The sequence below is a fragment of the Euphorbia lathyris genome, chromosome 2 (assembly GCF_963576675.1).
Source record: "Euphorbia lathyris chromosome 2, ddEupLath1.1, whole genome shotgun sequence".
Classification (NCBI taxonomy): Eukaryota; Viridiplantae; Streptophyta; class Magnoliopsida; order Malpighiales; family Euphorbiaceae; genus Euphorbia; species Euphorbia lathyris.
The window spans coordinates 98575440-98603042 of record NC_088911.1 but is presented as its reverse complement, the minus strand read 5'-3'; the positions used below and the strand labels follow the sequence as shown (position 1 = coordinate 98603042).

Genomic DNA, 27603 nt, shown 5'->3' with positions numbered 1-27603 from the left:
TAAAAATCACATTTTTTACACCAGTAGTTATTATTACTGTTGATCACATTTTTACCTTTTACTCTCTTTTCAACCTTAAATTTTCTCTCCTCCTATTTTACCATTTCCGTCTTTCTTCTTTCACAACTTCATCACTTTCTCCATCTATATTTTTCATACCCTGAAGCCATACCCAATTCTCGAAGGATACTTGCTACAATGGAATTTGTCAAAGAAAAAAGCATCTCGCTTAAGTTGATTGGTGATCCAAATGGGTTTAGAACTCTTGCATGTCATCATTGACCATCTCAACCTTGTAACCGCTCATCATCCTGGTTCCATTAAATTAAAATCCAGAAAGTGAGAAAGGAAACCAGAAAAAGCATTTTTCTTGCAAGAAATCAAAACCCAGAAAATAATACCGAATAAAGAATTTTTCTAGGAAGAAATAAAAATTTACAGTTTCATCAAATCCATTTCCCGGGCATTCAGAAAACAGAAAGGGGAAGACAATAGGAGAAGTGATGAGCAAAGTAATATGTGATTTATACAAGGGTAAATTTCAAATAAAACCCCAGTGGTTTCACTAATTTTCAGATAAAGGACTGTGGTTTACTGAGGTTTCGCACTTGAATTAATGCTATTAAAACCATCTTTAACGACCTGAAAATGAAAATTTTTAAGAATTAAAGTTGTTCAATGTCATATTTTGTATGAAACTACATTTTCGATTTTCGAAAATCATCTTTTTTAGAACTTTCTCTCTCTAAACATTAACTTTCTCTTTCTTTACCAAACATCATCTAAACAATCTCAAAATAAAAAGGCTTAATACATTATTTGCCCCTGAACTTGTCCAAAATGGTTGATTGGCCCCCTGAACTTTCAAAGGGTCTCAATAGCCCCCTGAACTTGCATAAAATGTTCATTTAGCCCCTTGAACTTGCGTAAAATATAATCAATTAATCACTCGGTTGTAAAAAGGTAAGTTAAATGCGGAAGATATGTTGCACACATATTAAAAAAGTAAAACGACCAAGATCGGGGTATTGCGATTATAATATTAGAGAAGAAAATGTTTTATAGTTGAATAAGTAAGAAATTCTTTTTTAACATGTTTTAATCTATTTTGTGAAGTATGTAATAACATTTTAAGGCACGTGTAACATATCTTTCGCATTTGACTTACTTTTTTACAACCGAATGATTAATTGATTACATTTTACGCAAGTTCAGGGGGCTAACTGAATATTTTATGCAAGTTTAAGGAGCTATCGAGACACTTTAAAAGTTCAGGAGGCCAATCAACCATTTTGGACAAATTCAGGGGGCAAATGATGTATTAAGCCAAATAAAAAAGTTGAAAAAATTAAAGTTGTTTAGAATATTAGTAGTTCTTAAAATATGTCATTTTTGAAGTCGTCAAGGGTGATTTTAATAGTATCAATTGAAAAAGTCCTTATTTTGCTAAAATTGAAAACCTCAATCCTCGTTTTGACAAAAAGTAAACCACAGTCCTTTATCCGAAAATTAGTGAAACCACGGAGGTTTTATTTGAAGTTTACCCTTTATACAATGCAATGCGTTCTTCGTGCCAAACTCAATTGGCAGGAATGAATTTTCACATGCACCTTAATGAGCAAGTGAATTTGCTCATTTACCGTTAGATATAAGCTTATTAAATCTAAGCCTATATCTATTTTGAATCTCCACCTTAGGATTTTAATAAGCCTAGATCTAACGGTGAATGAGCAAATTCTATATGCTCATTAAAGTGCATGTGATCAAGACTGGTCAATTAGTTTCAACTGCTTAACACACTAATTTATATTTACAGCAAGAAGAAAAGAGAAATTACTTTATAATTATGGAAGAGAAAGCTTAGGAAGAGGGAAAAAAAGAGATAAAAAGAGGAGAGAGAATAAAGTAATTACAAATTAAAAAGAGAAGTGAAAGGTCATAATGCACAGTCAACAGTAATAGCTACTGGCCACAGGCATAACAAAGTGTGGAGTTCAGCTGCCAACCACAGTTGTAATTTACCCTATAATCAACAGACTCAATAAAATATCAAAGAGGAACAGCAGGACATGTATAGATAGTAGGACTCTAAAGAATTAACAAATAAATGGAAAAAAAGCAAAAATCTAATGTACAACATTATTATAACCCTCTTATCTTTCTGCATAACCTAACTAAATGCAATAAAAACCGATCAATACACTGAATTAAAATGAACCCGAGTATATATTATTTGGTAATACTAATGCTACATGCCCATACAGCCATAATGTATGATTTCTTCAATTAGAAGAAAAAAAACCCAGTATAAACAAGAGCATGTTACATCTCTCATAATCAATTAAATTGTAACAAGCCGCAATTTAACCCCTTCCATAGAGGTGAATCAAGAACAAAATCTACAAAACTTCGATATCAAAGTATTATTTTGTGTCCAAGAAGATGATATATCCATTCTAGGTGTAGCAGAAATTTCATGAAATTTACTAGCAACTTCCAGCTTCATCTTCAAATGTCGAGCAACAGCCTGCGTGGATCCTCCACCACATCTTTGATGCGACGCAAGAAAAACACTGCCTCTCTACCATCAATCAGTCTATGGTCATATGTTAGAGCAATATACATCATGGGCCTCGGGACAACATTGCCTCCAACAACCATAGGGCGGCTCACTATCGAGTGCATCCCCAATATAGCAGACTGTCAACAAAATATTTTATTACGACAATCTGATTGTAAAACAAATGATATGAACATAGTTAACACAAATAGTTGGACAACAGTTCTAATACGGTAATTAAGTCATGACATTATAGCTTCAAAAGAAAAGTAATTTATGTGATAAGCGAAGTTCTACTCTCAACGGACCTGTGGAGGGTTGATGATGGGTGTACTCAACAGGCTTCCATAAACTCCTCCATTGGATATAGTAAATGAACCTCCAGCCATCTCATCGATTGATATGGTCCCATCATTTGCCTTCTTTGCAAGGGTATTAATCTCCTTCTCAATATCAGCAAAATTCATCGAAGCAGCATTGCGGATAACAGGAACTACAAGACCCTGGATTGGAAAAGCATGAGAATATTCAGTTTATAGGGGAGAAAAACCTGGTCGAAGCATATATTTTCATTTCATATCCTTTATGATTTAACTGAAAGTCAAATCCAGCATGGAATGCAAGACTAGAGCTGCGCTCATTGTTTCCTTTTAACGCAACTTCATTGAAATTAAAAAGGGGGAAAAAGAATTAGTCTTTTCTTTTTCTTTGGAGTAATCAATGGAGAACAATCATACTCAAGTCAGAGTCAGTTACAAATCATAAATATCAGTACTGAACTGGGCGAGGAGCATAACATTTTGAAATTGGCACTAAGTTGAATAAGCAAATTAAATCATGTGATAGTTTGAATAACATTAACAACAAGAATGAGCACTTGTTTCATGTCAAAAGAATTCAAGAACAGGGAGGTAATATCTATTCCATCAAATGCATTTGAAATGAATCATGGACGGATGCCGTAGGATTTAATATTTTACTTGTGCTTTGTGGAAAATATATTCGTTATGAATAAATCTCATGGAAGCCCTAACCAAAGGCAGAAGTTATTTAGAATAGAACCATAGTTGTTAAATCGAGATACGACTCGTGACTCGAAATCTCATTTTATGAATCGAGACTCGTGAATCGTATCGAATCGTAAGATACGGATCAATTTTAAAATATTATAAAAAAACAAAATATTAATCATATTTAACTTTAAATATAAGTCTAAAAATGAAATATTAATATCCAAATAGAAATATTGATCAAGTTAAATACTTAAATTAAAATTAAAATTAAAATTTAATACAATCCTAATAAAAGTTGAAGAGTCCTAATTATTTGAAGAGTCCTAATTATTTGAAGAGTCTCTTCACTTATTCCTTTTATTTGATTTTTTTTATGTTTAACAATTAAAACATAAACATGTACTGTACGTTTTTCTCATTTGTTGTATTGTTTGTAACAATAACAAATGAATTCATATAGATAGACATTAATGGATTACAATTTACAAAACAATCATTAATACCATTTATTATTTCCTGCACAGCATTAAATATTTAGACTTTCCAGCACCTGTCTTTACATTTTCCATTTAATTTTTTTTTTTAAGCTAATGACATGACTCGACCGACTCGGGTGACTCGGCCGAGTCACCGACGATTCGGCCGAGTCATGGCCGATTCAGGTGGATTTCGAGTCAGACCATAGAGTCGACTCGAAATCCACCTGACTCGTATCGACTCGTACGAGTCGACTCGCGACTTGTACGAGTCTAATAACTATGAATAGAACTGATTGCATCAGAATGAGTATCTGTTTTATGTCAAGAATTCCAACAAAGAGAATATCATTACATGAAATGAATTTGAAATGATCATGGACAAATGCAGTAGGATTTAATATTTTGTTTGTGCTTTGTGGACAATATGTTTGATACTAAATAATGTTCATGAAAGCCCTAGCCAAATGCAGAAGTTATTTAGATTAAAACTGATTGCATCAGTGATGAGTTTCCAAGGATGCAAGAACAAAATGCCACAACTTCAGCACACAACCAAAATTAATCAAGCAATATAAGAGAAAAAGGAACACCTTTGGAGTGCCAACAGCAATACTGATGTCTATGTAATCTCTGTATATAATATCATCTCCATCAATTACTGCATTTATAATTGGCTGATTCTGAAGCCCACTTACAGCTGCCTGGAGAATTTTGAAAACAAGAAAGAGAATGCAAATGTTAGAAAAAAAAAATGCCTCTGCAAATATTCTTCCACGTTGGCAGTGACATTGCATACCTTTATAAATCCAGACATAAGGCCCAACTTAACTCCATGCTTTTCAACAAAAGCATCCTTATATTCAGATCGGAGTTTCATCAAGTTAGTCCTGCAACACAGCGAATAAACGGTAATGACATTTAACAGAACCATTATGAGAAGACAAATCTGGTTTGATGAAACAGTATAACTGGCCACCCAACACCCAGGGGTGATGGGAGGGGAGAAGAGGGGTGAGAGAGAGAAATAGGCTAACTAGGCATTCAAAAATAGATTTAACCAGGAAAAAAAATAAGCCATAAAACCAAGATTACAATAAGGAACATGTTATGCACCATAGATTATAAATGGCTTAATTACAATGAAAGAAAACCAAGCATGAATTTAAGTTATGAAAGTCACTAGTCATGTTGATTTAAAATTGAACTCACATATCAACTTCATTGAATGTTGTTAACATTGCAAATGTGTTTTGAGAGTCCTTCAGTCGGGTTGCAACTCTTTTCCGAAGCCTTGTCATAGGAACCTGTATTCATGAACGCTTTGTTTACAACACTTGATCTTTGTTGTTACAGCACATGAATCTCTCTTAAGGAACAGTATATATAACAAGCTGCAAAACTCTTACTCTTCTTTCTCTTTCCTTGGGAGGAAGCTGAGGCTCTGTTGCTGTGCGTTTAGGAGGTGGAGATGCTGGTGTTTTAGGCTTCTCTGCTACAGGTGTAGCTTCAACTTTGGGCTTTTTATTCTCTTCACCTTTCTTCTCTGGAGGAGCAGATGCCTTACTGGGAGCAGCTTCACTTGTTACTTTCTCAGAGGGAGCAACATGAGCTACACCTTCACCAGATTTTGAAATAATAGCAACCTTGGTACCCGGTTCAACAGTTTCTCCTTCCTTAGCTACAAGCTGTGAACAAACAAATACAGAACCTAGAATCAACATTTATGGTACTCATCTTTAAACAGTCAGCAAACCCCACATAATGGGTAATCAAAAGATAACACTAAATGCAAAGCATTACCTCTTTTATCACACCTGCTTCAGGACTAGCCACATCAATTGTCACCTAAACGAAGAACCGACCAATTATAAGATACATATAGCTGATTTAAGTTCAATGGAAAAGAAGCAGCATGGTGGATGAAAAGCACCTTATCTGTCTCAATTTGTGCAATTGCCTCATCAACTTCTACCCTATCACCAGGATCTGCCCCAAAGATAGACATCCATACAATGATAAATTCATGATAAAAAAAAATATCAATAAGCTTAACATACACATAAAACAAGTAATTAGGATACATACGCTTCAGGAATTTTGCCAAAGTGCCATCAGTTATGGATTCACCCATAAAAGGGACAACAGCATCAACCAAATCCCCTGTAATAGATATAATAAATAAAACATATCAGTTGTGACAAATCTATTGCTCTAGCAAATAGGTGCAGTATCCATCGAAAGAAAATTCTGAGCTACATCATTGATTCAACAACTAGACCCTGCCCCCTTACTGAAAGGGTAAAAACTTATGTTTTAGAGTTTTACAAGTAACATCTGTCTCAATCAAATCCAGGAATTATCATACGAAGAGGTGGCTTAGCCAAAGTAACTAACCACTGTAATGCAGTGATGGCGACAAATGATAATAATAAAAAGTTAAAAGCATGATAACACAATTAAATGATTCAGCCACTTGATTGAAAACTTAAACCATCCCCAGAAGTTAAATAATTTCTTGTGCTAAAATTAGAATAATCTAGGATGTCCCCTCAAGGTAACCTAGAAGCACCTGCGAGTAAAAACTGGGTGTAAGAAAGTCAAGCTATTTATGAGCCACTCAAACTTGAATCCCAAAATACCCAAATGCAATAAGATTATTTATCAATCAATCTCGAACACAAATAACGGATGCCAAATTCAGAATACTCAAGTATCTAAAGAGCTTAATTAAGTATTTTTAATTGATTTCATATATTTTAATTTCATGTATTTTAATATTATAGGGCACTTAGGTAGAAATTCATATTATTTATTATTTTACCCTAAATATATATGATAAAAGATATCAAGTTTCATTCAGGTTTTAGTTTAAAAAATTTTGTTTTAATATTCATGAATTACTGAGCCAAGTCAAGCTCAAACTTAATAGCACCGACTAAACTCGACTTATTGACACCGCTGGATGCTACAACAATAATATTCATCATAAAGAAACTCCAAATCAACGAATTATGAATTGAATTATCGATGGTTGGTTAGTTGACTATATCATAAGCAGACGCAAAAACTGAGAACTATAATGAATTATTTAACTATATCATCACAACATATTATACACAATGCAAGCCCACCTATCCACAACAGTAAGACCATATATTTATATTTCTCGTGTGTATGCAAAAAAATGAAGAAATTTGTTGGTATCATACCACTATCTGAAGAAAATGCCCTGCTATATTGCTTAGGGGTTATGAGATCAATGCTGGCAACAGCCCTGCATATAATTAAAGCTAAGTGAAGGAACATCATAGAGCAACAGGGTAACAAACAGATAAGTGTACTTTAATTATACTAATTAATATATCTTTTCCATATCCTTTATTTCAAATATAATTAAACCTACACTGAATCTACAATCTAGAAATTCACTAGGAGAGATGATAAAGGATAGACACTGTAATCTTGAGAAGATTAGACTACCCATATTAACCCACCTGATATAGCATTCACCATTCAGGAAAAAGGGTTATATGACCAGACTGTGAGCAAAATTCTCAATTGACATTATTGCTCTCCATCAATCATTCAGCAACTTTGCTGAGTTTGTATGACAGCATGCTTAGCTTCTCCGAGTTCTCTTCATAGAACAATTATGATACATATGACTGGTAGGAAGACATGGCTAAAGTTAACCTGGGCCTCTCATGATTCATTTGCTCACACCTTTCTTCATATTGATAAATTAAGACTGCCAGTAAGGGGAAGTGACAAAGCAAGAATATTAACTTTGAATGCCTGCTAGTATCTACAATCTAATAACAATTTCCTCTTCACTGGAGCCTTGTTTTTTCTCTGAGTGCCTTTTGAAGAAACAGGTTGGGCACAGATATGGGAGTTTACTCCACTGTTGCAGGTTTGTGATTAAAATATGCAAACGGATTAAATGATTGTTAGTTCGGTATATCTGTGAATTCTGTTGTGGTTGCCCTCCCACTCAAACCTTAACAGTTATACTTATCATGACTAAATGCACTAGCAGGGGGGGCGGGGGGCGCGGGGAGTTATCAAAATCACAGACATAAAATGGTGTGACTGACCTCATGGACCTTGAGCTGGCGGGGGAACCTGTAATAATAACATGGTTCAATGTCATGATTCATTAGAGTCAGAGAGAGACTAATACAATAAGCATTCCCACAAATCTTTATTCATATTACCAGAAGAAATGACGTGGCTAAAGTTCCGGACATGCCCAAAACCTCTTGGATGAAGTAAAATCTGTCCAGATGCTTGTAAAATTATAAGCTTGCAATTTATAATCTGGAATTAGAGAAAGCACAACCACTTTGTCTACCAGAAAAAAAAATGATGGGTGAAAAAAAGGCATATAATATGACGCTTATGAAAAAGACAAAACAACTACCTGATCACTGAAAAGACAAAATAAATGAAAAAATTAAATTAAATTTAGAGAAGGAAAAGGAATAAGTAGTGATTAGTGAAGCACCTCCTTCTCAGGAAGAGAAGAAACTCTAGGCGTAGATGCCGCAGGTCGAATAGTCTGTAACGATTGCTTCAGAATCTAATATGCAGAAATAGAAAATCCAATTAGAAGAAAATCGAAATCAACAGAAGATATCTACGGCAAATAAACAAATAATCCTAACCGAAGATGAGGAGGCTCCAGTAGCAACTCTTCTCCTTAAAACTCCCAACATCATCACTTCGATCTCTGATTTCACGATCAAAACAAAAAGTGAAAATGATATCAAACATAGAAAACAGAATATATCAAGAAAAAACCGCAAGAAAAATAAATGAAACAAAGAACAGATAAGGATCAGTTTAAGAAAGTATGATATAATAATACAGACATTAGAATATATGAATTAAGAGGGATTGAAATGCAGAATTACATTTTGACCTAAAAAGAGCGAACAGAGAGTCTTTGACCAGAGCGAATCTGTAGAATGAACGAAGAAGTGGTAGGGTTTCCCCTTTGAGAGAGTAAGAGAGGAGAGACGCCGCGAAGCTCTTGCCCTTTGAGCACGTTGTGCGATCTCACACTATTTTCATTTTGGAAATTTGGTTGCGTGTCTAATTTTGATTGGTTCTGATTTATGAGAAAAATCAAAGTTCTAGAATTCAATCAAAGTGTACACAGTCGTTTATTTCGTCCGTGAAGGGAAAAAAGCTTTTAATAAACGCCATCGTTCGTGTTTTTCTTTTTTAATTATTCTTTTATTCTTTCTGATTGGTACCGTTAAATTAGAACTGTACAAAAATAACCCAAACATCAAGAAATCAATTTCCATAATCAAACTGAAAATGCGTTAATGGAAGTCGATAAATTAAGGGTGTTGTTAAATCCAGTCCCAAATTCTATCTCTAGCCTCGTGAAATGACGAAAATGTCTTTTCATGAAATTTGAGAGGGGAATTTCTAATTTTTTTTGCCAATCCGACACGCGGGCGTGTGGATATCACGCCTCACCGCGTGGTCGGACGTGATATACACACGCCTCACCGCGTGGTCGGACGTGATAGCCCACGCTTCACCGCAAGGTCGGACGTGGGGCTATCACGTCCGACCACGCGGTGAGGCGTGTGTATATCACATCCGACCACGCGGTGAGGCGTGATATCCACACGCCCGCATGTCGGATTGGCAGAAAAAATAGCTTTTTAACCCCGTAAATAGTTCGTTAAACCCGTAAATAGATCGTGAAACCCGTAAATAGGTCGTTAAGCCCGTAACTACAGAATTGTACGTAACAAATAAAAATAGAAAACTTAAAAATTAAAATAAATATTAATAAACATAAACACTTATAAACGTAAATAGTTAAATATAATATATACAACAAAAAGTGTTAAAATGTATGAATTTCTACAACAAAAATTCAGCTCGCCCGACGCCACGCATCCATAAACTCATCCATCTCCCTCTTAATGCGTGGAACATCCTCGTCAGATCGGTGGGTAGCCGATAGTTGGGTGACACGCCACAACCAGCTAACCCACTGCAAAAAAAAAAAAAAAAACTTAATAAATATTAACAATTAAACACATATAAACTAATACTAAATAATAATATTAAATAATAATAAACTTACAAATTCGCTGTTGGCGCGAGCATGTTGTACCGGTGCAGCGTGTGGTGCATGAAGGAGATGGGGATGCGAATGTCGCCTATACGAGTCCATATAATCAGGCTCACAAACAGTGGGATCGTATCCAACGGGTCGGCATCTCCTCCGATCAATGCCCCGAGCCGATGGAAATCTCTGCCACGTATCCTCAACTGTGACTAAGGAATGCGTGAGCTTATACGCGATAGATCTCCATGGTCGTACTGCTTTATCAGGTCTAATACGCTCAGCTGGGATAGGCTGAATATATCCGACCTGTCGCAGCGCTCGATCGGGCATATACGGCTCGACGATGTCTCTACGCCGTATCCAACCGGCGTAGGACACTCGAAGCCGATCATCATCGGCGACAGGACCACAAGGCAACCACGTCACCTGAAAAAAAGTAATACTCAATAAAAAAATAATAATATACTATAAATAATACTTAAATAAATTCTAAAATTTTATAAAATACCTCTGCCGCCGTCATACGATCCAGCTGCCCGCGAAAGGTATCTAGTCGGGCGGTCGTCTTGCCTGGTACCCCGACCTCCCATCTCAGTGCACGGGCATGGTCAGCTGGGATCAAGTGAGCTCCTCTATGCGGCCGGAACACCGGAAAATACTCGTATATCCATGCCTGCAGTAGAGTCAAACATCCGCATATACCTGAACAGTCTCCCCTGCTCGCTATCCCCAGCTGCCGGTACAATATGGCTAGTGTAGCAGACCCCCATGATAGTCCAGCTGCCCCGCTGACACCGCTGTAAACCTCAGCAAGATGGGCCGGCCTAATCCTATCTCCACTCTTGTCAACAAAAAGAGTGGATCCAAGCATAAGCCACATCCATGCTGTGGCCCGAGTAGCGTCATCCCTACCCTCGGTCAGAAGCCCCTATATAGCCCCAACAAATACACCTCCACCACCCCATAAACGTCGGGTCGGCAACAGAAGCTCAGTCTGACTCACCCCAAACATCATCATGCACATGGCATGAAGCCCGTCAGTAGGGGGAGGCTCGGACACCATCGGACCGTCGATCAGGATCCGAAGAATCTGCCACACATCATGCAGCTGGATAGTCATCTCCCCGAACGGCATGTGGAAGGAGTTCGTATCAGGCTGACACCGCTCCACGAACGCAGTCAACAACGGAGTGTCGAGGTTCTTGAACATGGCATGTGGAAGGTGAGACAAAACAGTCCTCTCGATCATCTCCCTCAGCTGTAAAATGACACATATACAATTTATACAATTACTGAATATTTTTTATGTTTATAGTTAAAAATACAAATTACAATAAATGTTGACACACTATATTATGCTTACCTCGGGTGACGCATCAGAAAACCACTGACACAAATCTTTGCATGCTGCTGATCTATTATAGCATGTAAGAAACGACTGAATCTCTCCTCCCAACATCCGTGAGGCAACATGTCCTAGAAAACTAGGAATCACGGAACCATCAACGGGACCACCATCAACCGGTGCAGTAACTACCCAGCTCTCGTCCTCACTAGCTTTGGGACGTTTGCTTGTCCCTGAAAATTATAAAATTATATTAAAATTATAAATTATAAATTATACTAAATATACCAAAATTATACTAAAATATACTAAATATACTAAAATTATAAATTATACTAAAATTATAAATTATACTAAATATACTATAAATATACTAAAGTTGTACTAAAATATACTAAAATTATACTAAAATTATAAATTATACTAAAATTATAAATATACTAAAATTATAAATTACTAAAGTAATACTAAAGTTATACTAAAATTATAATTATACTAAAATTATAAATATACTAAAGTTATACTAAAGTTATAAATATACTAAAATTACTAAAGTTATACTAAAGTTATAAATATAATAAAGTTATACTAAAATTATACTAAGTTATAAATATACTAAAATTATACTAAAATTATAAATATACTAAAATTATACTAAAATTATAAATATACTAAAATTATAAATTACTAAAGTTATACTAAAATTATACTAAAGTTATAAATATACTAAAGTTATACTAAAATTATAAATATACTAAAATTATACTAAAATTATAAATATACTAAAGTTATACTAAAATTATAAATATACTAAAATTATAAATATACTAAAATTACTAAAGTTATAAATATAACTAAAATTATAAAAAATACATGTACTCGCAAAACGACCTCCTACGCGCTGGGTCGGCTGTCTCCCCGGGGTCGGCTGCTCATCGCTCTCCTCAACCTCGCGATCATGTGCAACTGTAGACTGTCGCACTGCCCGGGCTGCCACATCCAGGTAGTCCTGAAAAGAATCGCCATCAGGCTCTCTGTCCTCAAAATCAGTCGCCCCCTCTGATCCATGAATATCGGGCTGATCCGCAATCGGCCCCCTCCTCACCTGCTTCGTCGCAGCCCCTCTCCGTCTACGACCAGATATATCTATACCACGCAATCTCGTATGCCGTGGTATATCATCCTCGTCGTCCATATCTAGACGATGAGCAGATGACGGGATGGATTTCCCACCCCTAGTAGGCCGCTCCGTCTACAAAAAAAAAATTACACTAAATTAATAAAATTGTAAATAATGTAAATTATACTAAATCTATAAAATTATGCTAAAATACTACTAAATTAATACAAATGATAATAATAAATTACACTAAATTAATAAAATTATAATAAATTATACTAAAATTGTACTCAATTTATACTAAATTATACTAAAGTTATACTCAATTTATATAAAATTATACTAAATTAATACTAATTATAATAATAAATTACACTAAATTAATAAAATTATAATACATTATACTAAAATAAATACTACTAAATTAATACTAAAATTTTAAATAATATTTTTTTTATAAAAAAACAGCGTGGGGCGTAAGGGAATCACGCCCGAACCACTGGGCGGGCGTATGAGCATCACGCCCTATCAGTGGTTCGGGCGTATGAGTATCACGCCCTACCACTGGTTCGGGCATGTGGCTATCACGCCCGCACCACTGGTCGGGCGTGATACTCATACGCCCGAACCGCAGATCGGGTGTGATGTTCATACGCCCGATTGCGATTTCGGCGATTTTTTTCAATAAACCAACAGATTCATTTCGAGCTACAAATCAACGAAATAAAGTGGTAAATCTTACCATTTTATCTTTTCCTTTACGAATTCTGTCACCATCCATGATTCGGTTCAGTAATTTGTCCGGATTTGAGCAAAAATCGTATAGGGTTCTTGAGAGGTTTTGGGTTTTTTGAAATTTAGTGCAAAGGGTAGTATGGTCTATTCCAGGGGCTATAAGTATAAATTTGGGGCTGGGTTTAGTAACCCACTAAATTAATTAGTAAATGATATTTCATTTTGGAAACCAATAATTAATTGAGGTAAAGGCTATGGTTACTTTGTTTTTAACAAAGTAAAATTTACTTTGTGTGTTTTCAACATTGGATTAATGGTGAAAACACACAAAGTAAATTTTACTTTGTTAAAAACAAAGTAACCATAGAAGGCATTATTAATTGAAGTTGCAAAATTAAGTGATTATGTATATAATTAGTATGAAACCCGTACAGCACAATATATACAATTTTTTGTTTTTGTTTATTAATTATACTACTTAAATGAAATAATAAAATTAATAACTTTTAAAACAGAGTAAAAAAGTACCAAAAAGATACTAATTAAAGAGTGCAATAACTTTTTTTTTGATAGGAAGGGAAAGGAAAACAAAACAAAACAAGAAACCTAACCCGGGATCAGTCTAGGAAGGCTGACCCCAACCCTATCCTCAAGAAGAGTAGACAAAAGAAAAGAAGGAGGAACAGAAAGGGTAGAAACACCTAACATCCCCCCATGCCCAGCAGCAGCTAAGCGATCCGCCACGCAGTTTTGCTCCCTGTAAATATGGGAGAAACTAAGAACATCAAAGGCAGGACGGAGCCTCAAAATAGCTTTGATAAGATTCCGGCTGCTCATGCAAAGGGCCTGGCAATCAGAGATCCTATTGATAGCCACCAAATTATCATATTCCACCAAAAGCCTCTTAATACCCATGCGAGTGGCCAGTTTAATTCCTGACAGAATACCCCAGAGCTCTGCAGAAAAGGACGAGCCCATCCCCAAGTTATGAGTAAACCCAGCCAGCCAAGCGCCACTAGCATCCCGAAGAACTCCTCCAGCAGCAATTCTACCATCACTAAGGCAGGAGCCATCCGTATTCAGCTTCACAATCCCTTCTTCAGGCCTATTCCAACCAATCAAATGGACCATTTTTTCCGGGGAAGGTCTAACAAGGGGCTCCCTATCAAATAGAGGACATTTTTGGTTCACACAATTGATGTTAGTTTTTTTAATTGATTATTGGGTTAATATACATATTTGCCCTTTTATTATTACGAAAAAACAGATATTCCCTTATATCAAATAAACCCACAAAACTATCCTAAATTTTTTATAAACCTACAATTAGATATCATCTCGTTGTTACAATAAATAGTAAATACTATATCCTTTTATAATAATGTGAAATAACAAAAATTAACATTCAATGACCGCTAAATTGTTTTAAAAAATTTATAATGTATTTAGGTTTTGAAATTATTACAGGAATATCCAATTGAAATTTATTTTTACAGGTAAATCCATTCTCAAAAGAATTAAATTGAAAAAACTCATTTCATGAGGATAACTATTTAACATCTATGAACATTAATAGAAAAAAAAATTTAGCTTAGAGCTTTGTGGGTTTCATAAAGGCAATAAAAAAATGGTTTGATAAGTAGAACTAATTTTAGCCTTGTGGGTTTCCATTGAAGGGGTAAAAAAAATATCAAACAATATGATTCCAATAAAATCGACTAAGTAGAACTATCATCAACCCACAACTCCTTTAGCATGCTAAAATAGCCTATTGTACCCACCATGAACAATTTAATCAATTCCTTAAAATAGAATCAGTTTGTTAACATAATCAAATGCAATGATCGCAACCGTAAATTGATAAATTGTATCTCAAAGTGTTCTCTTACCACCAATCATGTATTCAAATGAATTTCCAAAATTCTTAATAGCAACATCTTTCTTTTGTCTCATCATATTTGGCACATATGCTTCACATAAATTCTAATAGTTCATTAAAACCAGTATGATGTTTGGCTCTACCTTTTCTTTTACATTCAGAATTCGTCAAATGTAAATGGGCATTCTTACATCAAACTTCTGACACATTAAAGATACAACTATGCTTACAATTATAAAAAAACTTAGCAATACCTCGAATTAAACATGAAAAAGATTTATAATTTAAAAATCATCTTTCAGTAGCATAACTACTCGGGGCTCACATAGAGATTGAAGTGAAAACCATAGAAGTTGTGTTCCCATGGTGACAAATTGAAATTGCAATTGAAGATAAAGAATCAGCAACTTGCACTCTGTTTTCACCAAAGCAAAAAGGAAAATCTCTCATTTTTGCCTACAGAAAACTCTAACCGGGGAATTTCCACAAACAGTTTATAGTCCAGTTTGGGATAAAAAAATTCGCACAAAAAATTGACTCAAAAATAGAGTAAACAGTTGCGAGAGAAGAAATAAGTTTAGAAAAAGAAACGATCTTACCTCAATAACTGTCCTCAGAAATGGTTCAAAAACTGGAACTCATTTGGGGATAGTTTGGTTGATTGATGCATTCCATTTTCAATTAAAGAAGAAGAAAGTAAAGGGAAATCTAAATTGAAGACCAAATTGGGGAATGTAGTTAGTAAAGTAACTGATGAGAGAATCGGATAAAAAGTAGACTCATTTCCACAAACAGTTACTTAAAGAAGATGAAAACAAAGGAAATCCATTACCAAAAACATTTGATTATCCATTACATAGAGAAAAGGAAATCTCACAATGATGAAACCAATCTGCCCCAACAAAAATAAAAGGAAGAATATAATTTAAACTTACATGATCAGAGGAGACGGAAGTTCGACCAGAGGTAATAGTCTTCAACTAATGCATTTCTGAATCTGGCGAATATATCAAGAAAGAAAAGTGAAAGAAAAGTGCTAGAAGAATTTGAGAATCCAGAGACAGAAAGAAAAGTGAAAGAAAAGTGCTAGAAGAATTTGAGAATCCGGAGAGAGAATCGATCGAGAAAGAAAAGTGAAAGAAAAGTGCTAGAAGAATTTGAAAATCTGGAGACAAATAGATCAGAGAAAGAAAAGTGAAAGAAGTGTGTGTAGTTTAAGAGTGTGGGTAGTTTGAGAATGTGGGTAGTTTTTTAGAAACAGTTACCACCGTGATTATGGAAAACCAAAACAAACCGTATCAGGAGTAAAGTAATTGCAAGGAAGAGGATGAGTTAGATATTATAAGAAGATAACACATCAGCTATAGACATCCTTAACAAATGACACATCAACATTCTTTCTACTCATTTAGTATATAGTATAGATGTCAAAATAACCGTTAAAGTTAGTGGTTAATATTAATTTAGTCCAAAACGAATTTTAGATACCAATTTAGCTCTTAAGTTCACAAATTTTGACATATTAATCTAAACACCATCAGTTTTAATATCTTAAATTTATAAAAAAAAAATTAGATTAATTTATCAAGATTTATCAACTTGAAAATCGGGTTAATAATATGCTTTACAGATGGGGTCAAATTGACAGTTAAAGTTAGTGATCAATATCAATTTAGTCCAAATTAAATTTTAGAATCAATTTAGTTTTCAAGTTCACAAATTTTAACATATTGAAATTTGTAAAAATTAGAGTAATTTGTTAAGATTTACCACTTGAAAATTGAGTTGATAACTAAAATACATTTCTAGATAAATTGCACTTTACAACCATTGGACCCCTAATTCAATGTTATCCTAAACAAAAGTGTTAAAGTACATAAGAAGGATCAACAACTTATTGGGAAAAAGGTCAATTTCCAGAACTTGAGAACTCTTTTAAATGAGAAGAACCAAATCCTGTAAAAAAAGTCATACATTCATCCAAACAAAATAAAATGTGAATTTTACTTTTTTATGATGTAGAATAAACATATCAATGACAATGGATACTTGATTTACCATGGCTCTAATACAAAAAATAAAAAAGCACCCAATTTTATATTTTCATCAATAATTTCCTTTTACACCTTGAAAAAAGTGATTCTGTTAGCCCTTAGAAATTTTGGAGTTGGACTTGCTCCTGTAAATCAACATAAACTGTTAAGTAAGAACCTAATGGATTAAGAAATGCATATGATTTAAATTGCATAATGGAACTGCAATTTATTTTCTATTAGTTATGCATCAAGAAGAGATTTGAATTATGAAAATGTTTCAATAGGAAATAAAAAAAATGGCATAGTCCTTAGTATATATAACCTTCCCTAAAAAAAAACGTTTAAAACAACTCTTCAGAGAAGCGATACTTGCTTTTCTATTGAAAGATATAGTTGTGGGATGAAAAAATCAAAACAAAATTTAATGCGTTCCCACATAAGCAAGGGTGGAGACAGGGGCCAGACCCCTCGGCCGCCGGAACCACCTAGAGCATGGGTGGTTTCGGCCTTCCGGCTTTTGGAACTACCTATGTTATGGATAGTTTCGGTCTCCCTGTTTCCAATAAATTAAGGTTTGAAGTAGTTAATTAACTCATTGAGTATTTAATACGATAAATTTCTCTAAGTTTGTTCAAAACGACTCAAACTTACTTTTACAATTCAAATCTAGCTTAATTTTGAGAAGTTTTATAGTGGTACGTAAAAATTGGTTTTGTATCACTCAAATGATAGCATGTATATATACGAAAAAATTAAGCAAGATTTAGAAAAAAAAAATTATGCATACATCTTACAAATATAGAGTTACAAAAAATATATTTAAAATTACATCTCATGACAGTCAAGAGAATTTAGAAAAATACATTTACATATTGACAAAACATAAGCTCTCAAATTAAATTGCAGCTGTTTAAAATGAACTTAAGTATTAATTTAGTTCATAAACTTTTAAATTAGTAAAAAAACATAAAGTGAACTTTTGAGGGACTGTATTTTGTCGATATGTAAATATAATTTTTTTAAGATAAAAATGTCATTGGTTGTAATCATAACTTAATATTTAATTTTAAATACTTTGTTTTGTAAACAAAATATAACATAGACCTCTATTTGCAAACTTTTAAACAACATGTATGTGGTTGAAAAATGGACAAACCATAATTTTTTCTTTTTTTTTTTTTGAATTTTTCTCTTAAAAAATTTATATGAAAAGTCACTAATGATTAGTCGTTTAAAGTAATAGGGTAATCTATATATACTTAATCAATTATAATAAACTAATTAAAGGATTGATATTTTTATTAATGAATTGATTAATCGTATACATGCACTCTTATATTAAATTTTATAATGTTTCTTAATTTTTTTACAAAAAGTATATGTTAGTTAAATATAGTGATAAAAAATATACGCACAACTGAAGTAGTGATGAAAGGGTAAGAAAATTTGCCCCGTCTAGGATTTGACCTAAGTTTGTTAAAGGATCCTTCTGTGTTCTTTTGATGATGTAACGAAGGTAAGGCAAGGGTATTATCCCTAGGATGTCGTGCAAAACAAAGAAAATGACATGGCTAGATTCCTAATTAGTTTGTTAACTACGTGCACTGTTTAGTTCATATATACATGAAATAAAAGCTACACTGGCCTTATAGGTATAAGCTTCTAGAAGACCTAATAGTGTGCCTAGTCAACTATATAGAAGGAGTTCGTCTCAAGGCAGATGTCAAAACTTGGAGATCCGATTCACGAGAGAAGTCGAATCTTTTTCCATTTATGTTATAAAAATCTCCCCCATAAGTTTAATCTAATATTTAGGCTAGGGGCAAGCATGTGTATACAAACAATATTTTCCAAGGATTGAAATGGGATGCATCTTGAAGGAGTTTTATAGTCAGGTTTTGTTATCATTTTTGGGGATATCAAGGCTAACGTCGATTGTTTTTGAAAGACTGATAACGCTTCAACTGAATGTTAGTGCCTCACCAGAAATAATTTCGGATATTGGGAAGAAGATTAAAATCCCCCCCTTCCAAAATAAATTTGCAAAATATCTTTTCTTCTTTATAGGTAAAGTATCATATTCTTTCATTTCTGGTTTTTTTTCCATCCATATTTTGTTTAAACTGGGTCCAGTTCATCATCGATCAGAAAACACCATTGACCTTATGGAGGAAGTTTCAAGAAGTGGTCCATCGAATTTTAAAGAACCTACGGGAAAAGCAAATAAAATTATCTCTGATTATGGAGATGCTTTCTGTCACGACCCAATCCAGGTCATGACCGGCGCATAAATTAAATTAACTTTAACCTATGCTAGCCTTAATTCTGAACTAATGGAAATTCCAAAATTAACTAACAAAATATCAAATTCATTGAAATTACATCATAAACCTTAAAGGCACCTAACTATTCTCAATAATCAAAGTCTCCAAAAAATAATATAAAGCTAAATCATTAAGCAGTCTCCTTCAACATCAATCCAAGGGTTACCTCACGAACATGAATCTTAATCTGAAAAAGAAAATATTTAACGTGGTATGAGATTTTCGTCTATACGAGCGAAAACCTCAGTGGGCAGTAGCTATAGCACACAAATGAAAAGGAACAGGCAGGCAGGCTGATACTTTTAAATTATGACAAATATAGTTCAAAATATAGTATTTCAAAATCAATTAAACTAGAAGGTCAATATAAGATAATCAATTCAAAATGTTGATAATCAATTGTCAAACATAATACTGAAACCTTTCAAAATATCAAATATTAGGATAATCAGAAAATAAGACGAAAGCTTTAAAACACATGGTACAGTGTAACAGAGTGGTGATACTGCACACCACCAGGGTCAGATAAATGGTCAGCGCGCTACCAATAACAAATACAGATAACGGATATTTGCCTTCACCGATCTTATGCATGATTCTAATGCTGACACAACTGACGACAAACAGACAACTGACAACCTGACTCAAAGATAAATGCAAGGACCTAATGTTATGAAGATCGGTGAGAGGCCAGATAACAGATATACTGAGCACTTGTACCAGTTTGAAAACATATAGTATACATATATAAATCAGAAAATCATAACTGATTGAACAAATTATCAGATTTCCAAAATAAAAGTAATAACTGCGATGAATCGCGTATCAGAAAGTACTGATCATATCAAGTCGATTTTAATAACTTCTTTGAAACTGATAATAAAACAAATCAACTATAAAGGCATGTTCCCAGAATACACGCTCTAATACTAAGGATATTTAGTAAACCTAAGGTTCAAAATATACGCTTTTATGAAAGAAAATATACAGTTAAATGTCAATTTTCGATAAACAGTTTTTCAGTCCGATATTTCAAATCAATAGAGTCATGTACTATAATTACCACTCACCTGAGATTTTGAAACAGTGCTTCACCTAAGATCACGATTTCTTGTCGATTAAGAGTCCAAGGGAACATCTGAACCTCATATTGGACAAGAACGACGGAAACCGAATGAATTAATCTAAACTCGAATAGGAACTAAACTGTCACGGACACTAAATGTTAAGAAAGGGGATTAATGTACTTTCTAAAAGAAAGATGAGCACCCTATAAGTATAATTTCCAATTGGGAATCAAGGAAATTAGTGTTTAAAACGTATAACTAAAACGATTGACAAATATTAAAATATTACGTAACTGATAGATGTACTGATTATACAAAAAGTTCTAGGTGGAAGAAAAATGAAAGTGAAATCTAGCTTAGCTTTTACAATATCTGTTTCATATCCAAAAATTTAATAGCCTAAAAAATATACTATAATATAATAAATCTTGTGAACCCATGGAAATAAAGATAATGGAACAAAATTGTTTAAATCCTAATTACCAATCTCTGTTTTCAATGTGCAGGAAACATTTGGTGGAAAATAGATTGCTAGCCACTTGGAGTATAGCACTAATAGAAAAGGAATTAATCATTGATTTGGAGGTGATGACTTACTCAGACAAATGGATGAGCAGCTAAAAGGTAAACTCGACTCTGACTTCGACTTCGACGGTAAGGGAAAAAAAAGGTTTGACGGCAGTCCTTCAAAAGGTATTTTGAAGAAAATTGTTTTCTTTTAAGAGGCTAGGTTTTCACAAATATAAGATAATGGCTTAAATTAGGGATTTAAAATATAGCTCTAATATAATTAAAATAACTATAACCACCTAATTAACTAATAGGTACTATAAAATTTATATATATATATATATATATATATATATATATATATATATATATATATATATATATATATGTATATATATATATGTATACATATTTGACAAAACCAAGAGTACTATAAATCAAATACACATATATTATTTAGGTTAGGGTCATTACATTCTTCCCCCCTAAAAGGAATTCGGTCCCCGAATTTAAATTATAAAAACACTAACCTATAATGTCAAATAAATGAGGGTATCTAGTTCGCATCTCTGATTCGGTCTCCCAAGTGGCTTCACTACTAGAGTGGTTTTGCCAAAGAAAACACTGATTTGGCTGCTGGATTGCAAGGGGTCTTTCAAGCAGTTGAAAGACTAACAAATGTGGTAGGGGAAAACAGACAACCAATAACTACAGGATCTGCTATACCTAATGATAGAGCTCAATTAGAGGATCTCAGTGACTTTTTGAGGTTACAACCTCCAAAGTTTTCAGGTGAGGATTCTCTAACAGATCCTATGGATTTTTTGGATGCTATGGACAGATGTTATGAGGTCTTGGGATGCACCAGTGCTAGGATGGTATTGTTAGCAGGGAATCAGTTACAAGGAGTGGTGCGTAGTTGGTATCTTTCCAAGAGAGGGAATGGACTTGATAACGCTTTCCTTTGGCCACAGTTTCGTGATTCTTTCTTAGAGAGGTTCGTTCCTCCTAGTGTTAAGGAAGCTAAAGCTTTAGAGTTTGAAGTGCTTAAGCAGGGTGGTATGACTGTGAGTGAATATGAAATGAAATTTACTCGACTTGCTCATTTTGGTGAGCATCTTATTCCAACTGAGGAGAGGAAGGCAAGGAGGTTTGAGAGGGGACTTCGGGACAGACTGTTAGACCGAATTGCTCCTCTACAATTATCTAGCTTTGAGGAAGTGGTGGATCGATCTAGGCAGATGGAGATGTTTGATGATCAGTGTAGGGCTCGTGATCAGAACAAGCGTGCTCGATATGACAACCAGAGTGGTCAACATAGTAGGGGAAGTAACTATTCAGTATCTCATGGGTCCCATTCCTTACCTAGTCAAGGAGGGCAATACTCCAAGAATAATCAGAGACATGGTCAGAGAGCTCAGTCTATTGGTACTCAGAATAGTCAAAGTTCCTCTAGGTCGTCATTCCCTACTTGTTAGCTTTGCGGTAAATTCCATGGTAACTCTCCATGCCATCGAGCAACTGGGGCTTGTTTTGGTTGTGGTCAGGTGGGACATAGAAGAAAGGATTGCCCAAGCAGTAACACAACACTAGTTGTGAGTCAGGATACCGTTTCTGCTCCTTTTATTGGTACTCAACCATCTTCTCAGTATGGTGGTAGAGGCCAGAGTTCACGAGGTCGAGGTCAGGGTGGTCGAGGTCCCAATTCAGCTCCTAATCATGCAACAGCAGGTCGAGGTCAGTCTAGAGCCTTTGCTCTGACACATCAGGATGCTCAGGCATCTAATGCAGTGGTGACAGGTACCATTTCTGTATGTTCATTTGATGCTAGAGTTTTGATTGATCCTGGTGCTACACATTCCTTTGTTTCTCCTTGTTTTTCTATGAAATTTGGTGTACCATCTGTTGGTCCCTTATAACGTGACAAGTTAGTTCCAATGGGGGGGGATAGGAACTATTTAAAAAAATTGTCCGTTGAGGCTGACTTCTTTTCTTATGAAAAGGTTTACACAGCGTCACTAAGTAGATTCAAGACACAAGCTTAGTCAACTTGTGACTAAGTCTGCTTCTTTACTTGAGTCAAGAATTAGCACTTAGAGTCTATTCCTGAACTCAGCTTCTTAGTAAACTTAACTCAGCATTGTTGGTCCCTTATAACATTACAAGTATAGTTCCAAGGGGGGGGGTTATGAACTATTTAAAATTTTTAAGCTAGGGCAGACTTCTTTTTCGTGAGAAAAAGGGTTGGACAGCGGCGCTGAGTGAATAACAAGATACTGGCTTAGTCAACTAGTGACTAGGTCAGTTTCTTTACTTGAGTCAGGAGATAGCACTTAGAGTCTATTCCTCAGCTCAGATATTCAATGCGCACAACTCAGCTTGACCTCTTTACTTGGTCAGTTTTTTTTTGTTTAAGCAAGCAATAAATATATAAAGGAGTTAAAGGTTAGAAATATGTTACTCAGCAGATTTATCCAGGTTCGGCCTCCAAGCCTACGTCCTGTCCCCGGAACACGTTCCGAGATTTCGAATTCTCTACTGAGCTCTTTAACGGTAGAGCATCAAACCTTTTACAATCTTAGCAACTGAGTATAACAAGAGTACCTTCCTCTATACCTCTACTCAATCCTAATCTCTCGCTGAGTACTATAACCGAGTACTCAGCTTCTCATTTCTAATTCTAGAAATGATAAGTGTTTGTCCTAAACAATGATTGCTAAGACACCTTAGATGATTGAATAATCACTCTAGACTTTTACACAAAAGATATGAAATTTAGTGTAAGATTGCTTTGCTTTTTCTTACAGAACTTTGCGTAGAAATTTGGTCAGCGTAATGGCTTGATCAAGTTCTGTGTTGAATGAAGCAACTGAAGGGCTCTATTTATAGAGACGTCTGAGGTGTCGGTCATTTCGAATTTCGAAATAACCATTGGAGGGAAACGGCTTCCTATCGTTGTCATCCTGTCTTGCTCAGAGCTCTTGGCCAATCAGATTTGAGTATCTTCTGTCCTCGGTCAGCTTTTGGTCAGCTCGGTAGAATGTCTCTCCATTTATGGTAAGGTCAACTGGACAGCATACTGTGTCTTCTGAACTTTACCCAAAGTGGAAACACTTTGTCTGGAAGTTGTTCTTAGCCAGCTGCTGTCTTGTACTCTTTGTCGAATCAACTCAGCAGCTTCGTTCCGAAGTTGTTCCTTGAAGGTCTTCTAGATCCTTCTTCCGCTGAGCTGCGTTTTGTACATAACGACAGCGTTTTGACATACGCGGGCCGAGTTGCCTTAAACTGTTTGACTTGGGCTTTGACTTCCATATTGGGCTTTGGGCCTTTTAAACTTTGTGTCTTATAAACAATTTAGCTCAACATTGAACAAACACATTAGTAGAATAAATCAAAGCATTTAAACTTAGTGTGTTTAGAATATATTTTAATTACACTTAAACAATTTTGTCAAATCAAAATTATGTGGAAAGGTGTTTCAACAAACTCCCCCATTTTGATGTTGGCAAAACTATTCAGCGAAGAACTCAGTATTGAGCTCCCCCATGATAGTTGACCTATTATAGCTTAGCAAACTCCCCCGTAAGGGTTGAGCTATTGACTTAGTTTTACTCTAAACATTTAAAGGTTTAATCGAGTAAGTCAGTTTTCAGATATAGGTCAGCTCATGAAACATATTCTATTTACTCAATGTTTAAGCGGAAGTTTTAACATTCAGAGGGCGCTGAGTAATTTATTGTTCAATGAGTTTTATAAGACAATGTTTTATAAACATACAAGTCAATGTCAAACATGTTGTCAGCATTAGGTACAATCAATAAGTTTTATAGGCATTAAACATAGTTGATGTACTTGAAGATACATACTAACTTAATACTCAGCATCGTATATAATAACTCATAATTCAGGTTTGGAGAAAAAGATGCAAGTAATAGAAGTAGTCAGCGTATACAACAAAAGATAAACATACACATAGAGACTACAAACTTAGCATAACTAAGCTAGCCTAATTTCTATTTCTTTTTCTTTTGTTTGGACTAACTATGCTCATGCTGTGTTCTAGCTTGTTCTTTCTCCCCCGTTTTGTCAGCATCGGGAGGAGGAATCCTAAAGGCGTCGGTTAAGACGGCTCTGGTCAGTTCTGTGGACAGTGTCTTAAGCCTATCGGCGCTTTCATTGACGCCGTCAAAGATAGCAACTCCATCATCTGATACCTCGGCGGGTATATTGAGTTCAGCAGTGCTGATCATGCTTACTATGAAAGCTTGAGATTTACCTATCCAGGTAAGTGCATCGGTCAGACCAGCAACGACTTGATGAAAAGTCTTTAGTAAGGATGTGTCGTAGTATTGACGTTGAATGTTGCTGTGACGTACATGGTTGAAGGTTTGTCTGGTAGCAGACAGTATTTCATTTTGCTTCATGGCGTCAGTGTCCATCTCTTGCTTGTTCAAGTTCAACAGTCGAACAGCCTCACCAATTTGCTCCACTGAGCATTGAGAATAGGAGACCATTTGCTCGTTGGTCTTGATTTGCTCGGTGTGAAGCTGAGCAAAGAGAATTTTAACTTCATCAGAAGTGGCATATCGCGTATTCGCAGCTGACAGGGTCTGAACTTGACCTTGAAGAGAATTGAGATGTTGAACAATTGTCAGCTGGAAAGGAGACTATGACACTCAGCAAATCCTTGAATCCCTTAACTTCATTGAGAAGCTGAGTTACTTGGGAGAGCTGAGTTGTATCAACAGTAGTAGACCCAGCAGCAGGTGGAGTGGTTTGATGAAGGTCTTTGATTAAAGTTTGCACCGAGTCGATGATTCTTTTACCAGACTCGGTGGCATGCAAGTAGCTGAGAGAGCCTTCATGAACTTGCCTGGTTTCCTCAGTTCGACCGGTTGGAAGAGGAGTTCGTGGAATAACATGGTCAGTGACTGGAAGTGTGTTTCCAATCTGCACTTGAGTCTCAGGTAAAGCTGATTGATCGGCAGAAGTGTTGATTGGAGAAGAAGTGATCCGAATGCTGTCTGTGCTGACTGAAGCAGGGATGTTCTGAGTCAGCACAATGCTTGTAGTGACAGCATTGACGGGAATTGGCTCCACTTGGCTTGTAGAGTTAGCAGAAGCATTCAAGTCAGCGTGTTCCTTTGGTGAAGAAACAGAGGCTTGCTTTTCAAGGGAAGCCGATGGAGTAGAAGATGATTGTTTTCTGAAAAATTTCAGCTTGAGTTTAGAAGGGTCTTGGGTCGGCTTCTGGATAACAAAGTCAGGGACAGTTGGTTTCTGAACAGGAGGGTCAATGACAGACTTCTGACTTGTCTTGATTAATCTTCTTCTTGGAGGAGGAGTGTCTGCTTGTATAGATTCTCCTGAGTGAGAGGGAGAACTTTCCTCTTGATCAGCATTAAGCTGGTCAGCTTGTTCTTGTTCATCTCCAGCAGCCAGCTCAGTATTGATTGGCTCAGCTTCAACCTCACTAGCTGTCTCCTCAGTGTCCTCAGCGTCATCCTGACCGCCTTCTTCTTCTTCTTGTTCTTCATCTTCTTCACTATCGCCATCTAACTCTTCCTCAACTTGTGCAATGAACTGATCGTCCAGATGCACATCATCTTCTTGATGCTCAGCTACAGTTCCTAGACACTGTGTGTAGTGAGAATCACCAGGAACAACGACATCAGTAGGAATAGCATCAATAGGAGTCAGTGTAGAAGACTTCTGCTTCTTTTGAGGTTGCTCATCAGCATTTGTTCTTTCCTCAATTTCAGGCTCATCTTGCCTGCTCCTTTTCTCAGCTGACTTAAGTCTCTCCAGACCTAGTTCAGCAGCTGACTTCGACTTCTTAGCCTGAGACTCAGCCTTCTTTGAGGGAGTCCCAACAGCTTTCCTCTTGCGGGTAGCTGGAGCCTTTGTCCTTTTGGAGCTGTTTCCTGAGCTTGTTGTTCAGCAGCAGCTTTTCCTTTCTTTAGTGGCTGATTGAACTTCAAAGCCCTCAGCGAAGCCGCGGTTATCTCATATCCTCTAGCCTTAGTTTCCTCAGATAGATCAATTTGATGATCTAAGAGGATTCTGGTGATGAGTGATCCCAGCCTGAGAGTTCCAGTACTCCTTTGGAAGCCAGCAATCAAGAATACTGGCATGTTGATCGGCTTGTACGTCAGCATATGCCATATGAAACATTGCTCAAAGTTCGTTGCTGAGGTTGTGCAGTTGATCTTTGGATAAATGAAGAAGGTCAGTAGATAGTGAGCCATCTTTTGGTGCTGACCCATTGAGGTGCTTGAGACTTCTCCTGAGTGGCCAGCGGGCTTACAGAAGGTGGTATCGTACCCAGTACCTTCATGATCTCCAGATCGCCTCAGTTTTGTTCCCTCATTCTTTAACTTCAGCAAGTTAGCGAGATAAGTAGGGTTTATGAAAATGGTCTTTTCCTTTACCACA

General features: G+C 35.6%; 1 protein-coding gene across 2 annotated transcripts; it reads right to left on the bottom strand.

Moving 5' to 3' along the window:
• Positions 1–2207: 2207 nt before the first annotated feature.
• LOC136219101 (dihydrolipoyllysine-residue succinyltransferase component of 2-oxoglutarate dehydrogenase complex 2, mitochondrial) lies at positions 2208–9127 on the bottom strand. 2 transcript variants are annotated; one of them, XM_066006346.1, is made up of 15 exons: positions 8969–9127; positions 8720–8784; positions 8560–8634; positions 8270–8330; positions 8150–8177; positions 7262–7326; positions 6138–6212; positions 5983–6038; positions 5853–5897; positions 5459–5737; positions 5262–5356; positions 4849–4939; positions 4643–4753; positions 2869–3063; positions 2208–2700 (listed from the first exon to the last, which is right to left on the bottom strand). In XM_066006346.1, the coding sequence occupies exons 2-15, from the start codon at positions 8771–8773 to the stop codon at positions 2509–2511; spliced, it is 1422 nt and encodes a 473-aa protein (XP_065862418.1). In that variant the 5' UTR covers positions 8774–8784; positions 8969–9127; the 3' UTR covers positions 2208–2508. The 2 variants fall into 2 exon arrangements, with proteins under 2 accessions (XP_065862418.1, XP_065862419.1); XM_066006347.1 differs by having other exon boundaries at positions 8977–9120.
• Between the last annotated feature and the right edge of the window lie 18476 nt (positions 9128–27603).